Source organism: Marmota flaviventris, chromosome 1 (assembly GCF_047511675.1).
Source record: "Marmota flaviventris isolate mMarFla1 chromosome 1, mMarFla1.hap1, whole genome shotgun sequence".
Classification (NCBI taxonomy): Eukaryota; Metazoa; Chordata; class Mammalia; order Rodentia; family Sciuridae; genus Marmota; species Marmota flaviventris.
The window spans coordinates 160174129-160192083 of NC_092498.1; the positions used below are offsets into that span (position 1 = coordinate 160174129).

Consider the following 17955-nt stretch of genomic DNA (forward strand, 5'->3'; position numbering starts at 1 on the left):
CTGAGGCAGGAGGATCGAGAGTTCAAAGCCAGCCTCAGCATAAGCGAGGCCCTGAGCAACTCAGTGAGACCCTGTCTCTAAATAAAATACAAAATAGGGCTGGGGATGGGGCTCAGTGGTTGAGTGCCCCTGGGTTCAATCCCCAGCACACCCCCAAAATAAATAATTAATTAAGAGTAGGTTGTTTGTGAGAGCAAAGGTATCATTATCTTTTAACAAATTGACTTAGAAATTCTTGTTTCTAAAAAAAGATTCATTGATTTGATTATTGATCAGATTTTTTTTCCCCTCAGAACTCACATGAGGTCCAGTTTGCATAGATGAGGTGTAATTTGTGTTCTTGGGTTAGGCAGAGCACTCTCTGAAATAAGTCAGAGATATCTCTGAAATCAGACTTGTTTAAAAGGGGTCAATTTCTATTAAAATCCATAGAATAATTTATTGTTCATGTGTAATAATTATTCCAAGTGACTTTCAATAGTAAAGGTTTCTGCTTGATCTTATTTGATATTTCAGATAATACTGTAATAAGAATATTTTGTTTAAAAGCTGGTGGGGCCAGGCATGGTGGTACACACCGTAATCCCAGCAACTCAGGCGGCTGAAGCGTGAGAATCGAAAGTTTAAGGCCAGCCTCAGCAGCTTAGCAGGGCCTTAAGCAACTTAGTAAGATCCTGTCTAAAATAAAAAATAAAAAGGGCTGAGGATATAGCTGAGTAACAAAGCACCTCTGGGTTCCATCCACAGTAGCCCCCCCCCCAAAAAAAAAGTGTGGGTGGAGCCTGGAATTTTAGTTAGTCATATGAGTGCTGATTTCTGTTCCTCAGTATGTATGTTTCCAAATATTTAGAAGCATTAGTAATTCATGGGGTGGGGTAGCAGGGATTGAACTCAGGGGCACTCAGCCACTGAGCCACATCCCAAGCCCTATTTTGTATCGTTGAATTGCTCAGCACCTCTCTTTTGCTGAGGCTGGCTTTGAACTCGAGATCCTCCTGCCTCAGCCTCTGGAGCTACTGGGATTATAGGTGCGCACCACCAAGCCCAGCTAGTAATTCATTTTTCACAAGAAAATTTCATCTTTTAAAGCCACCTAACTTGGCTTAACAGTCTCAGATTTCTCTTTTTCTTTCTTACTTATTTGGTAGTGCTGGGGATTGAACTGAGGGCATTTTACATGCTACACAACTGCTCTACTACTGAGCTATGTTCCCAACCTTTAACAGTCAGGATGAAAAATAATAATTTATGTGACTCATCTATCTGGAAAGCGTGGTCTATACCATGAAATGAGCTCTAGTTATGGCAAGAGTGTAACTACATAGTGTGAGAATGTAATTGCTCATTGAAAAATGAACTGATTGAAATGAGCGCTGTAACAGTTAATCGCTATCATTTTGCATTCACTCCAAGTCCATTGGTTTTTGAATTGTAGTGGATGGTTGCAGAGATAATTAGGAAGTATTATATAAGGTAATGATAGCTCGCAGGGGGTCAAGACTATAATTCATTTTTTCCAGGAATCTGCAAATGCCCTCATTTATGGAGAAAGCATGAGTTACCAACAGCAGCAGTCCCGCAACTGAATTCAGAGGCCTAGGAATCTGCCCTTAAGGAATGTTCAAGTTCAAGTTCATGTTTCTCAGTGTTTGCTCACAAGATGCTTGTTGAATGTTGGCACTTTGGGTGCCATGTGTAAAGCTATTTAAAGTCACACTGGGATGAAAAAGAGGGAAAACCCCATGTTGTAAAATGGAAAGGAGACTTGAGGTTTAATGCTATTCACTTGGTACCCCAATCTTCCACACTGTGCTCTGTCTGGGTAGAAATCTTACCGGTCCGACTATGTTTTCATTTTTGCTATAAAGGCCATAGGTTAGTACAGTAGGGCACTTTTTGTTTTTGCCTAGGCTTAAGTTTTTTTTTTCTTTTTCTTTTTTTTGGTACTGGGGATTGAACTCTGGGGCACTCGACCACTGAGCCACATCCCCAGCCCTATTTTGTATTTAATGAGACAGGGTCTCCCTGAGTTGCTTAGGGCCTCACTAAATTGCTGAGGCTGGCTTTGAACTCAGATCCTCCTGCCTCAGCCTCCCAAGTCCAGCTTGTCCTAGGCTTAATTTGTACCCATCAATGTGCTGTATCTCACGATACATAACATTCCCTTTTGTTTACTTTTACATAGCCATGTCCATAATTGATGGGGAACAAAATAAATTTACACATTCATGAATATTTGACCGTACACCTAAGAAAAGTCAGAAACTATCATGCCTAAGTAAATTGAGAACCCAAGTATTTATTAATCAACATAAATACCTTTATTACTCCTATCCATCTTGAATTTCTCTTATATAATTGCTGAGTCTTGGTGCTAAACTTACATTGTTGTCTTGTGTGGGGCTAAATAGTATTGTTTCAATAAATAAGTGTTACATTCATTCAATGAGGGAGATGATCACATGAAGAATGATGTGGTTGACATGGAGTTAGGGGTATTTAAGTTTTCAAATGTGGACGTTTTGTCCCACTAAATAGGTCATTTTCTTAGTGAATCAATGCTAAGCTTGTGCTTATTGTCAGATGACCAACACTTGACTACAGGGATACTGTATGTAGACTGAGGACTTTGTCATTTCTTATCGAAAGATTCTGAAGAATTGTGATCAGGAGTTTGTATATATTCATGTGAAAGGCTTTGGAAAATGTCACTAAAGGTAGAATATTGTGTTAAGGTAGGAAAATATGTCCGGTTTGAAGAATTAAATTTGGCATTATGGGTAGAAAACCTGCATTTCGTGTTAAGCAGTATAAGAGCTGATCAGTAGCTTAACCACTCAGGTGCTTAACCACTGAGCCCCATCTCCAGCCCTTTTCATTGTTTTATTTAGAGACAGGGTCTCACTGAGTTGCTTAGAACCTCCCTAAGTTGCTGAGGCTGGCTTTGAATTTTGGATCCTCCTGTCTCAGCCTGCCTAGCTGCTGGCATTTCTGGTATATACCATCATGCCTGGCTATTTTATTTGTTTTTCTTAAACCCATGCATTTCTGAGGATTGAACCAGGGTTGCTGGCCAGCCCTCTACCACTGAGCTTCCAGCCCTTAGCTCTGTTCACTTTTCCATAACAATTTCCCTTTAACAGCACAGAGGATGGGGTGCTGCTGCTATTGCTAGGGCTATTGTTTCCTGAAGGCACATTACCACCAGGCTCAGCATTTCACATCTCAAGTCTTTTAGAATCCTCCCTCCACCCTATGAGGCTTGCATTATTATTCACATTCTAGAGATGGGGGGATCCACGGCCAACTGTGTTGAACTTGTTAAGTACCAGGACTGGGCTTTCAACTCACCAAGTCCACCTTTAGATGTTACACCGGTTTCTCTAGATGAGTGCACTTCTGCATCTCTCAATGGCTGCCAATTTCAGAAAAAAAGATATGACATAGTGATTTCTGATCTCACCCTTCCTCTGGGTTCCCATAATGGGAGGACTAATGGAATCAGTTGTTAAATTGTGTGAGTTTTACCATGTGTTATTTTTTTTTTTTATGCACATGGAGCAATGACTCTACTAAATTTTCCTGTCCATGAGAACAGAGACTAGAATTTACATATTATATATTATATATAATTTACATATTATATATCTAAATAGTGTGCTGTCTACATAGATATAGATACATATATACACATATATTTATATATATATACATACATACACACATATACATACATATATACATACATGTGAATATTATATGTATATATATGCATAATTACATATGTATGAGTATATACTATGGGTGTATATGTATGTATGACATATAATGTTATCTCTCCATATACATATATCTTAGATATACAGATTATACATAATTTTATATTTTTGTATATAATTATATAACATATAATGATATATATTTTATATACACACAAAAAAAATATATGGGGGAGAGAGGAGGGAATTTTCTTCAGTACTTTGGGTTGTACCCAAGAGCACACTACCACTGAGCTAGCTACATCCCAGCCCTTTTTATTTTTTATTTTGAGACAATGTCTCACTAAGTGGATAATATGATGACTTTGAGGGCTGGGGTTGTAGCTTAGTGGTAGAGCATTTGCCTAACATATATGAGGTACTGGGTTCAATTCCTAGCAGCATGTATAAATAAATACAAAATAAAGATCTTGACAACTAAAAAAAAAAATGACTTTGAACTTGCCACCTGCCTCTGCCTCCTGAGTAGCTGAGATTTTAGGCATGCGCCACTGTGCCTGGCTGTAGTGTAATATTTTTAACAGCTTTATTGGTATACAAACTTACATTCTTACCATAAAACTCATCCTTTTAAAGTGGGCAATTCATTGGTTTTTATTCATAGAACTATGCAACCATTATGACGACTTAATTATAGAATATTTTCATTACACCCAAAGGAAACCATATGCCCATTAGTACTCACTCCTGATTTTTTTTTTTTTTTTTTTTTTTTTTTGTGGTCTGTTTTAAACTAAGAAAGAAGGCTTCCAAATATTGGCAATATGAAGCATTCAGCATTGGGGGTGCACAGTCACCTAATTTATTAAAACTTGAATTTCTTAGTTAATCACATCTCTTCCACAAAATGATCATTTTCTATCTCACACTTTTGAAAACTATCTGGTTGAGATGGTTGGCAATGAGTCCATTTTTTTACAAACAATGGCTGTAATTAATTCAGAGAGAGTAAGAGTATCACCTGTCATAATGGAGACATTCTGTCTGGTCTAATCCTCAGTAACCGGAGACCACCTTTAGCGCTAGGACACGGCATTACTGATGAATTCCTCTCAGAAAGAAAATGTGGCAAGATAATCCTCAGACGCTGAGTTTTGATAAGCATGTTGCTGATGCTGAAGATAAGGATCCTTTTTTTTTTTCCCAAATGCCTTTAATGCATTTTGGAATGAAGAATGGCAGTTTGAGAATTCTGCTTTGCTCTTTTTAGTGAAGGCAAGGTTTCCGTGGGTTTACACATGTCAAAGTTGTCTTTCCCTCGTAAAGCAGAGGAGGATGAACAGTCTGGTTCAAGTTCTTACTCGGGTTTCCTGTTGGATTCTGGTCCAGGTGCCCTGATTATGGGGCGGGGTGGACAGGCCATGGCTCCTGGGCATCCTGGGAGGTCTTTATCAGCTCCCTGTCTCCCACCCTCACCTCCACAACCCAGTCTGCCTCACCTTTCTTTGCGGAGGACAGTTATTGGCTCCTCCCTCTTCCAGCTTGACCCCAGCCTTGCCCCACCCCCACATTAGTCTCTCTTCTCAGTTTTTCACTGCTCTCTGCAATAAAAACCTGGATTCCTATCTGCCATTTACTAGCTGTGGCATTTTGGACAAGTCACATCCTCCCTACCCCCCCGACCTCATTTTCTTATCTGTGACATAATATTCCTTATTCTATGGGGTTGTTGCAAAGGTTCAATTAGATAATGCATGTAAAATATAAAGGTGGGCCTAGATTCAGTTCCTTTTTGTGTGTGTGAATAAAATTTTGGGGGATATTGGGGATTGAACTCAGGGACACTCTACCACTGAGCCACCTCCCCAATCCTAATCTGTATTTTATTTAGAGACAGGGTCTCACTGAACTGCTTAGTGCCTCGCTTTTCCTGAGGCTGGCTTTGAACTCACAATCCTCCTGCCTCAGTCCCCCGAGCTGCTGGGCCACTGCGTCTGATCTGAATGAAATTTTTAAAAGCTTTCAATTTGCTGAGGATCTGTGTCCTTGTACATAAATTGATATGGAGCTCCTCACCATCCTGCAGATCAGTCAGATCAGGGGGTACCCTTTCTGTTTCATGGATGAGGGCATTGAGGGCATGAAAAGGAATTGTCCAGCGTCAGCCACGTAGTTTAGTGGCACAGATGGGCTAGGCTGCTTCTAACACCAACATCTTGCATTGGGGTTGAACTCGCTGAACCCTCTGCTCATTACTGGGAGCCTTTTGCTTGCCATAGGTAAATATATTCCTTCTTTTTTTTATCTCCATGTGATTCACCATGCTGTGGATCTCCTTACAAGATAACACGTCCATAATCGTAACCCAGGGTAGCTGGTCTCAGGAAAAGGATGCATGGGCAATTCAAGTGAGTCTTTTCTTTTTTTTAGTACCAGGGATTAAACTCAGGGGCACTCAACCACTGAGCCACATCCCCAGCCCTATTTTGTATTTTATTTAGAGACAGGGTCTCCCTGAGTAGCTTAGCGCCTCCCCATTGCTGAGGCTGCCTTTGAACCCACAATCCTCCTGCCTCAGCCTCCCAAGCCACTGAGATTACAGGCGTGTGCCACAATTATTTCCTTTTTCCGTGAATATATTTCAATTGTTTGGAAAGTATTTTGGTTGGAATAGAAATTGTTGATCAAATAGTGCTGCTGATCCTCAGATTGCTAGAGAAGTAGGCAACCATGTGAATTTGGGGGAACAAAACACTATTCTATGTTCCATCTCCATCAGCTAAAGAATGAATAATGTGAGGTTGTCCTGGATACCTGGTGGGTACCCTCAATACCTAACAAATGCCAGGATTGTGCCATGGGGATGTGACATAGGGATGCCCTGTTTAACATGGAGGCAATTGAAGTGACTAATTTTGGAAGTCTTGTTAGGTTGTAATAAGCGGGGCCCAGATTAATTTAACAGCAGGTGCTATCTTTGAGTAGGAACAGTTTAATCTGGGTGGATGACGAAGCCCATATAAACAGTCTGGCCCTGAGAACATTTGGACAAGTCGCTGAGTGAAATCACTGCTTAGATGGCTGGTCCTGAAACCTGATGGTGTTGGGGACATTAACCAGGAGGAAATGGCTTATCGGTGTTTGAGTGCTAACATTTTATTTTGGGCGCCTCAGCTAGATAGATAAATTCAAGGGAATTTTCTAGAATCAGAAGAGATTGTGCATGAGCTCCCTGTCCTGTTTCCTTTCTTTGGCCACGGTTTGTGGAATCTGATGATAAGGAAAGTCACTTTCTGATATCCTCAGCAAGGGTCACTGAAGACAAGTATACTAAAAGTTTACGAACCATAAAATATTCATAAGCATCAAATGGCCACTCCAGCTTGACTGAGCGAACTTTGGGGGCATTGCTGATTCCTACTGAGATGTTCAGTAGGACGGAGCTCAAGTTAATTAGGTAAGTCATGATCTGGTGGCGGAAAGGGTTGATAATGTTCGCTATTCTGTAGGAATCTTGTAGTTACTTTAACATGTAAAAAGGGTCCTGTCTAATGACAGAACAGCTTGAGGTTTAAAAGTAAAAGCAGACAGAAAAATATTCCTGCCTTCCCCTCCACTTATTTGTCTGTATTCCTATTCACAGCTGAAGGCAAGTGGTATTGGCCTTGATGTTGGTCTCCTATGAGATGGAATCCTTGGAACATATTGTCTGAGTGATTCAGCTGGAGCCTATAATTCTTTTGCATCTTTCTGTGAACACTGTTAATATTGAAGATATTTGGGTAGAACACCCAAGAACCGGGTCTTAAAATTTATTTCTTAAATAATTATCGTATTCATTTTATAAAATGCCAGAACAACTCCATGTTCAGGGCATGATTCAGCATGTGGGAGGTGTGTAAGAAGGACATGATTGTTTCATCGCTTCCCATTTCAAAAACTACTCTCCTGAGGTTCCTGGGGTTAAAGGGCTGGTGTTATTCCACCCATTGAACAGGCAGAGTACGTAAGGTTTGGACTCTCTCTTAATTGAAATGCAATGATAGTGTGTATTTTTTGCTGCAACTTATTTTTATCACTTCAATGCATGTTATGACATTCCTTTTCTCAACTGTGTACAGGTCTAACCATTTTTTTTTTTAACCATTTGCTCTTATGTAGCTTCTGAGGAAGATACACTGGGCATATTGCATTCAATCCATGCATTCATGAGGATTTTTTAAAAATTGTGGTGTTTTGTTTTGTTTTGTTTTGTACCAGGGATTGAGCCCAGGGCTGCTTAATCACTGAGCCACATCCCTGGCTCTTTCTGTGTCTTATTTTGAGACAGCGTATTGCTAAGTTGCTGAGTCTGGCTTTGAACTTGCGACCCTCCTGCCTCAGCCTCCTGAGTCACTGGGATGATAGGCATGTGCCAGTGCGCTCAGTGAAGGGTGTTTTTGGTTGTTGTTTTTTTTTAATTTTTTTTCCTTTATTTATTTATTTTTCTTGAGTAGAGCTGCTTTCATTTAGGTCTTATTTTATGTTGCTTTGTTTCTTACAAACCACACTGCCACAAATATCTAAGAATGTTTTTCCAAGAGGACACAGCCACTAGGAATCAAATTGAATTTTTTAGGACCAAACAAAAGGGGTTTGGCTAGATCATTTTTCAAAGCATGGAAGAGGTTTTAAAAGGGAGGTTTCCTTATAGCAGTTCAAGATGCCTTACAGTGTCTGTTTCTTGTTATTTGGAGCACTAGGAGTGCTTTGGGGCATTGTACTGAACACAGTGTAAAATAGGCAACCTAAATATTATCCTGCTTTAGAGCAAAACTGTCCAATCTGGTTGCCATTAGCCACATGTAGCAATTTAAATTCAAGGTAAATAACATTAAATAAAGTTTTAAAATCAGTTCCTCGTCTCGGTAGCCACTTTGCAGCAACCACATAGGAGCACAGGCTACCATGTTAGCACAGCCATGGGCCATTTCCCTAGTGGCCCAGCGCTCACTCTGTTGACCAGAAGGGTCTAGAATGAGGATGACATCATGCTGTCTGCACCCAGACCAGGACTCTGCCCAACTGGTCACGTGACCCGGGGCAGGTTCCTTTCCCTCTCCAAGCCTCAGCCTCTGCATGAATAAGATGAATATAATATTCATCCTCCCCTCTGTTTTCTGGGGAAGATTTAGTGCAATAGTATTGATTAAGGGCTCGCCTGGGACCTAAGTAAACAAACATACTCCCTTTCTCTTTTCTTGCATAAGAGGAGGAACCCTGTGAGGCCAAAGCCCCTGATATTGCTGGCCCCATCTCCAGCTAGACGGGAGCAGAAGGCAGTATTGTAGGCTACAGAAAAACCCTGGTTTGTCAGCCTGGTCCCTTTTTTTTTTTTTTTTTTAATGTGTCATCCCTGGGAAACATGATAGAATTTGTTTTTACTTTTCTTCTGTCAGGAAGTAACCCCTTCTGGCTTTGTTAGAAGCGTGGTTTGTAATAATTGTACCCACCCCAGATGGCTCCTGAAAACCCTTTGAAATACCATCTGTCAGGCGTGTGTCCAGCAGGCCGCCTGTCATTCTGCTACAAGAAAGGAGGAGGCGGGGCCTGCCTGGTCCTTTCCCACCCAGCAGGGCTGAATGGAGCTGGTAAGGCTGGCCCAGGCCCAGCCTGAGGCTCAGAGTACCCTGGAGGAGACCTCCTGCCAGCACACAACTTGCACAGGTTTTGTGTGGGTAATAAGCCCTGCAGGGTTTGTGGAGGTTCACCCCCAGCCTCCTCCCTCCTCTGCCTCTCGGAGGCCTTCAGAAGCATATTTATTTACAGGGGAAACGGGTGTCTCTTTTAAGATGTAGTATTTTTGAAGTTCTTGGTTATTTCAGATCCTTTCAGGAAACAGAGGGGTGACTATTGTCTTTAAAGGACATCTGACCAATTGGGTGTGAAAACTGGTTGAAGACAAATGGCCAGAGATAAGATGGCTACAGAGCAGGCAGGAAAACACTGGTCTGGTCTAGGAAGATGGGCCCAACCCAACTTGGGTTTCATTTTCTCCCCATCTTCTTGGAGTGGGTGGAATAAATGATTGGAATTTTGACTCGGAGGCTGTTTGGCAGAGTGGCCATCACGGAACAGATTTAAGACAGATCCCGCCACAGCATGTCACAGAATTTCTCTGCTTATGCTGCTCTGGAATTTCCAAGTAGGATGTAGACTGCTGGTGTTTTACAAGGAGCCGGCTGAACAGCTTTTGCACTTGGCTGCAGGACCTGACACCCTACTGCTACTGCTGCTGCTGCTGCTGCTATCTCCTTTGGGGATCTTCTTCCTGTTCCTAGCTTCAAAAAGTTAGGTCTGTCCTGGCTTGCTGGCACACACCAGTGATCCCTGTGGCCCCGGAGGCTGAGGCAGGAGGATCGGGAGTTCAAAGCCAACCTCAGCAACTTAGCGAGGCCCTAAGCCACTCAGTGAGACCCTGTCTCTAAATAAAATATAAAATGGGCTGGGGCTGGGGCTCAGTGGTTAAGCACCCCTGGGTTCATCCCTGGAAACAATAAATAAATGAACAAATAAATAAAATGCATTCTGTTGTAGATATCTGATTGTGTCTTAGCACCTGCATTTTACCTGTCTAGTCCACACCGGATTGTCTTCTCTGGGTCACTGGGACAGCCACCAAACTGGTCTCCCTGCTTCTCTTCTTACTCACCTCCTACCCTGCATGCTCTATGCAAAGTCAAAGATCTTTTTAAAAAAATAGGTATTGAATTAAGGCATCACCTTGCTCAAAACCCTCTGGTGACTTGCTGTCACCCTTAGAGTGAGATATGAATTCTTTGCTGTGGCCTGATTCATCTGGCTTTCACTTCCAGCCTCTTCCATCTCACTGCTACGAGTGCACCAGTTTTGTTGTTGTTGTTGTTGTTGTTGTTGTTCTTCTGAGATATACATGACAGAAGAAGTTTTTTGGATTTTTGTTTGTTTGTTTGTTTTTACTAAGGATTGAACTCAGTGGAACTTTAAGCACTGAGCCCCATCCCCAACCCTATTTTGTATTTTATTTAGAGACAGGGTCTCACTGAGTTGCTTACAGCCTCACTAAGTGACAGAGGCTGGCTTTGAACTCACAATCCTCCTGCCTCAGCCTCTGAGCTGCTGGGATGACAGGCCTTCGCGACCGTGCCCGTCAGTAGAGTGTATTCTGACGTGTTGTGCATACATAGAGTATGACTTATTCTAATCAGGATCCCATTCTTGGGGTTGTCCATGACGTGGAGTCTCACTGGCAGATGTACCTGTCCCTGTGTCGTTCCCCAACGTGACTCAGCTGTTTCCACATCAAAGGCTTTCGCAGACCCTCAGCCTGGGGGGCTTTCCTTGCAGGAGACAGGCCTTTCCTGCTCACCTATCTCAACTTGCTTCCTGGACCCTCACTTCCCCACCCCCACAAGGCACTCCAGCCCAAATGCCCACGTGGCTCTGAGGTCCCTTCTGACGTAGAAAGCAGAAGCATTAGTGCCACAGAAGCATTAGTGCCTCCTGAAATTGTGTGCTGTCTGTCTGTCTTCCCATACCTATTTATTTTTCTCTCTAATTCAGATATAAGTTTCAGTAAGGTAGGGACTTCGTCTTGTTGACCATTGTTTACCCAGTGCCTCAATTAGGGCTTGGCATTCATGGGGGGGGGCTCCTCAGCAAATATTTATTAAATGATTGAAACGTGATGATGGCTATCCACACATCTACATACAGACACGTGGACAACATCAGGTTGTGACAGTGGGATTTTTAAGCTTAAGAGTCGATGAACTCCCTTCATTCCAACAGTAACATAAAGTAAAACTCTCTACTAACAATGATTGAACTCAGCTCTCTCAAAGGATTATTTCACTTAGTACCTGTGGTGCCACTATTGTTAGCCCCGTTTCTCAGCAGAGGATGCCTGGAGGAACAGAAGCTCAGGATCTTGTCCAAAACCATCACCTGGGGAGCCAGACCGTGAACCTGCCCTTCCCACCCAGACCCCCAGGTCTGTTGAAGTCTAGGATACCCTCTTTATGTACCCAGCACCTGCTGTGCGTCTGACACCTGAGATGGAATTTTAAAAGCCATGAATGACCTCTCATCCACCAGGGTGCCAAGGATGGAAATAAGTTAGGACGGAGTAGACTTCTGGACACTTCCCAAGCAAGCCTCGTACCAGAAAGCCCCCATGTGCTTAATGTGAGAAGCCACCATTGGAAATAGGACCATTCTCTGAATAACTCACAGCTATTTAAGACACTCCGATTTCAGATGTTTTCAAATTGGGTGCATTGGTGGGGTGGAGTACCAGGGATTGAACCCAGGGGTGCTTACCCACTGAGCCTCATCCCCAGCCCATTTTAATATATATATATTTTTTAGAAGCAGAGTCTTGCTGAGTCTCTTAGGGCCTCGCTAAGTTGCTGAGGCTGGCTTTGAACTCATGATCCTCCTTCCTCAACCTCCTGAGCCACAGGATTTTCACAGGGGTGCACCCCTGCACCTGGCGTGATAATTCTTGAGGTTTTTTACTTCTGGGAATTAGGGATATACAAGGTAGATGTGTGGACGTGGTCATTATGTAGGCAGGAGGTCAAAGATGGATGGTCCCAGGAACATTAGAGCCCTGGGATACATATAGTTAGTTATTTAAACACTTTAAAGGGAAAGAGAGAGAATCCTAGGAATAAGGGGAAATCCCTACTTATTTTCATAGGAAAAACCTATAATCCCCACCATGGATGATGATGTCTTGCAAAAGTGAGTTGCGCTGATTTTCTCCTAATTTAAGAGGTAGGAGAAGAAGTCACTTTTTTTTTGTTTTTCTGTTTGACAGTATTTGACGCCGACTCCTAGTAGACGCTGCATGCATGCTTCTTCGTTTATTTTTGTTCTCCTTGGGGGATGTGTCAACCCCCTCTGCTCCTTGCCCCCCACACTTTGGGTCAAGGCTGGATCCACAGCCCAGCCCTTGTACTAGGTGACTCAAGTACTTCCAGGGTTCTCTATCATTTCCTAAATGGTTGCTTTTTTTTTTTTTTAGCCGTTGAGAGTGTGGCCAGAATAATTCAGGGAGAGAATTGTTCTCCCACATGCAAAAGTCCCCTTTCTCTATCCAGACTCATGGGTGGCCTCTTTTCACCCAACGTATTAATTACATGAGGAGCAGCAGCATTTTAATCCCTGGGAGTTGTCCAACCGCAGATCTTGTGCAATCGCATTTCTCTGGTGATGTGTTTATGCAGTGGGTGTCATTTTCTTCAAAGGGCTTATTACACTGGAACTTGCCGGATGTATTGAGGAGCACAGGGGTTTTGAGGCGCGTGATAAAAATATAAACCCCCGAGGCGCCAAGCTTAAGAGTGGATAATTTTTAGTATTTGCTGGAGTCCTAAGAGCTGCCAATGGTGGCTGCCGTCTGTGCAACCCACACAGATCACCTCCTCCATTCAGTGCATCCTACAAAATGGTAAAGTGAGGATGCTCTTTTTGAAGCCTTGACCTGGTCGATGTCTGGACAGAGAAGTCAGCCAAGTTCTAGGCTCTCGGGCTGCCTGAACAGGTTGGCTCGATTGCACCTGGATGTGGAACTTCCTGTTCTGGTTGACTGATATCTTTTCTGTCTGCAGGCACCACCCGATCTCCCCGGGAAGGAGAAGTGCCTGGCGTGGATTACAGCTTCCTGACTGTGAAGGAGTTCTTGGATCTCGAGCAGAGCGGGACTCTTCTGGAAGTTGGCACCTATGAAGGTGAGACGCTCTGTGGTTGCAGGAGAACCTGTCTCTCCTGGGCACCCTGAGGTGCCAGGGGCTTTGTCCCAAGTCATCCAGGCAAAAATTGTTTTATAGACAGAGGAGTTGTAAACAAATAATAAGTGATTTCGATTCACCCTAATATCATTAATACAAATAGTGTGCTTTTCTCTAAGTTTTCTCTTTTAGTCAGTCGATTAAGCGTGTGTGTTCTGTGTTTTAATAAGGGCATGGCATGGTATTCTAAAGAACAGGAGGAAGAAACAGAGAGATTCACAATATGTAACCTGATAGATGGTGTTTTAGTCTTGAAGGAATGAAATACCATGTTTACCATGAATTAGTTTTGATTTTTTTTTTTTTTTTTTGGTACCAGGGATTGAACCCAGGGTTGCTCAACCACTGAGCCACATCCCAGCTCTGTTCTGTATTTTATTTAGAGATAGGGTCTCACTGAGTTGCTAAGTCTCACTAAGTTGCTGAGGCTGACTTTGAACTCGTGATCCTCCTGCCTCAGTCTCCCAATCTCCTGGGATTATAGGCGTCTGCCACCGTGCCCAAGTGGTTTTAGTGTTTTAAAATAGAATATACATTCACATAGTTCAAAAAGCAAAGTATTTTAAAAATATTTAGTAAGGAATCTCCTTCAAAGGCCTATCTTTCAACTGTCTAATCTCCAACTCAGTGTTACCAACAGTGTTACTAATAACAGTAGTTTCTGAAGCTTCTTACTATTAATTGAAACATGTATCTGCATGTGTGTATATACACTTGTGTGTGTTTGTGTTTTGGGAGGGAGTTCCAAGGATTGAAACCAGGGGCTCTTAATCACTGAGCCCCATCCCCAGCCCTTTTTTGTATTTTATTTAGAGACAGGGACTCCCTGAGTTGTATGTACCATGCTAAGTTGCTGAGGCTGGCTTTGAACCCATGTTCCTCCTGCCTCAGCCTCCCGAGCTGCTGGGATTACAGGCATGCACCACTGTGCCTGGCTCTGTGTGTGTTCTTATTTCTCCCATTTTGTGCAGAAGGCAGTTGACAAGACCTGCTGTTCAGAACCTTGCTCTTTTGGTTTAGCGCCGTGTCCTGGTAGATGTTTGCAATTCAGCAGTAGGGCACTTCTTGTTATCTTCTTTTTTAAATGGCTGATTTCTTTGTAAGGGCACATCATAGTTTATTTAACTAGCTTCCTCTGGATAACCTTCCGAGGCATGTCTCATTTGCAGTCTTTGTACTGTTGTACTTCCTAATGTGGACAGCTATCATTCCACATGCCAAACCCTATAGGACGAGGGTCTATGGCGGGAGGAAGTGCTAGGGCGGAGCCAACTGTCAGGGAAAAGTTACATTTTCCTTCTCTTTTATTTATTTATTTGGGTTGGATTATGATTTATTTAACTGGATCTTCATAAATGGATACTTTTATAAGTTGATTCTTTTTTAAAAAATAATTTTAATTTACACATAGTAATTGTGGTTGTTTATGGGGCACAGTGTGACATTTTGAAATGTGTCTACAATGTGTAATGGTCAGATCAGGGCAGCTGGCATTTCCGTCACCTCCATTAATCCTCAGTTTATCATTACTTTGCATTGGGAATATTAAAAACCCTCTTTCCTAGTATATTGAAATTTAGAAGTAATTCCTGTCAGCCACACATACCCTTTATAGAATTGAACATTGAAGTTATTCCTGTTATCCAACTGCAGCCCTGTGGAAATAAACCACCCCGTCCACGGGCCCCTCCTCAACACCCTTCTCACCATCTAGGTAATGTAGCCTTTCTATCCATTTCCTTGAGATTATCATTTTTAGCATCCACAGACAGGTGGGAACATGAAGTAGTTGTCTTTCTGGGCCTGACTTATTTTACTTAATGTCCTCTCTGTTCATCCATATTGCCACCAATGACAGGATTTTATTCTTTTTTTTATGGCTGAATAATATTCAGTTGTGTAGATGTATAGATACACCTCATTTCCTTTATCTATTCCTCTGTCCGTGGACATACAGGTGGATTCCACATCCTGGCTATTGTAAATAGCAACAAACGTGAGAATGCAGATATATCTTTAACATAGTGATTTGTTTTCCTTTCGATATAGATTCCATGGTGGAATTGCTGAATTATATGGTAGTTCTATCTCTAGTTTTTTAAGGGAACCTCTATACTGCTTTTTTTAAAATTATTTTTATAATGGGCCAATTTACATTCAATATACAAGAATCCTCCTTTCTCTTCATCTTTGCTAGTATTTGTTTTAGTCTTTTTTTTTTTTTTAATAGCTGCCATTCTAACAAGAGTGAGGCGATATTGTGGTTTTGACTTGCATTTCTGATGATTACTGATGCTAAGAATTCTTTTTTTCTAGCCAGGAGTTGTGGTGGCACATGCCTGTAATCACACCGGCTCTGGAGGTTAGGCAGGAGGATCACGAGTTCAAAACCCGCCTCAGTAATTTAGCAAGGCCCTAAGCAACTCAGTGAGACCCTGTCTCTAAATAAAATATGAAAAAGGGCTGGGGATGGGGCTCAGTGGTTAAGCACCCCTGGGTTCAGTCCCTGATACCTGCCACCCCAAAAAAAGGAATTATTTTTTTTCTTGTTGGTTCTTTGCATATCTTCAAAATGGTACATTTTCTGAAAACAATACCTAGCCTGATTTTTTTGGAGTGTTGTTTTTTAATGACAGAAGTACGATGCTTTTAACTAGATCATGACTTACTAGATCTAGCTTCTAACTAGAATTATTAATTCTGTCATAGTTATATGTCTCTCTTTATAGAGAACTCTTAAAATTTAGATTTATCAGATAATCATAAGGGCGTTTAAAATTATACTTAAAAACAAAGGGTAAATAGAAAGCCAAATTATTATTTTATTGGAAACATTATAGCTTTGATGTGCTAAAAGCCTCTATTATAGGTGGTAACTGAAAATCCAGTAATGCTCATGCATCTTAGGGACGCAGTTTCTGCCTGATATTTTTTGAAGGGAAAAGGAGGATTCCTTTGTAACTGTTGCTCATTTCTAGTTGTAGATATACTTTGAATGGTGTTTAGGTGTAAATCAAAATGCTAATTATCAACCTGGGAATATTATATTGCAATATTATATTGCTCATTATCCACTTGCTTACTTCCCTAGAAGTGCATGTGACTATGTAGCTGGTAGCCTGGGTGGAGATCTGCAAATGATTAAGGCCCATGTGTCCTGTGAGGACACGGGGGTAGCTAAGGGGACATACAGGGAGCTATTTGTCCATGGGAAACTAGTTAAAAATTCGGTGACCACAGGACAGCAGGTGTGAATCCTTTTTGGTTAGCACAGTGAATCATCCTTATCTGCAATCATTGATTATGCCATTGTGAGAAGCCCCAGTCCCAGATATGCAAAGTGGTCATTTGCATTTTTGGAGAGGACAACGGAAGTGTATGGGTGGGAAAGGGGGAGGGCTTGAGATGTGGACAACAGTTTCATTTGGCAAAAGAATAGACTCCCTTTATTCAGAAGTTCCTGTGACATTGTATATTGGTGGAGTAGGTTCTTTTTCTCATGGAGTGTCACCCTTGCGACAGGGAATTGTCATCACTGAAGTTTTGCATGGAGTCTGAGGCCAGTTTTATTAAATCACTTTTGCAGGGTTGTACAGCAGACCAGCACACCAGATCAGGAACCATGCTGAGTTCAACTTGTCTCTCACATCCTAAACTTTTTCCTGGAAAATCCCAAGAAGAATAGTCTGAGTTTAACAAAAAACCCATTAGTACTTCCGCCTGACTTCCTGGTGGGTAGCCATGGGGAAGTAAATATTTTTTTCAGAAAATCTCTGATGGACTTAAATAAAAGACCGCATTTCTGTGAATGCTGGTTGGTGATTCTGGAGTTGAAATTGAACCTCAGATTAATCCATCCCACTTTTGACCATTTGAATATACTGGGTTCTCTGACCTTTTTACCATAGAAGATGGCTCATAATTTCTTGGAACACACTAATATCTGTTATATTGACTCTATTTAAAAATCTTATTATAGAGACAGTACTCGCAGAGTTCCTTAGGGCCTCTCTAAGTTGCTGAGGCCAACTTTGAACTTCTGCTCCTCCTGCCTCAGTATCCCCTGAGACTCTGGGATTACAGGTGTGCACCACCACCCCCAACTGTTATATTGATTTTTTTAAAAAAATATTTTTATTAGTTGTTGACGGACCTTTATTTTATTTATTTATATGCAGTGCTGAGATTCAAACCCAGTGCCTCACACATGCTAGGCAAGTGCTCTGCCACTGAACCCCAACCCCAACCCTGTGTTGACTCTTAATAGTGGACAGCAAAGTGGAAGTTTGTGTGAAACTCTAGTGACTGTCCCAGGCATAGTTTTGGAGAAATCTTCTCAGAGCTTCTTCTGTCTTGGCCTCCCCTGGACCAGTCCCTGGACAGCAGCTAACGTGGCAGGCTCCATGGTCTCACTACCTGAA

General features: G+C 42.0%; 1 protein-coding gene across 13 annotated transcripts in view; it reads left to right on the forward strand.

Moving 5' to 3' along the window:
• Window positions 1-17955, forward strand: part of Magi1 (membrane associated guanylate kinase, WW and PDZ domain containing 1) — a 613943-nt gene that overhangs the window by 473038 nt on the left and 122950 nt on the right. For all 13 annotated transcript variants that reach the window (XM_071618445.1, XM_071618450.1, XM_071618457.1 and 10 more), the window contains exon 3: window positions 13355-13474. In XM_071618445.1, the coding sequence (XP_071474546.1) occupies window positions 13355-13474 (120 nt within the window). The remainder of the gene's footprint in view (window positions 1-13354; window positions 13475-17955) is intronic.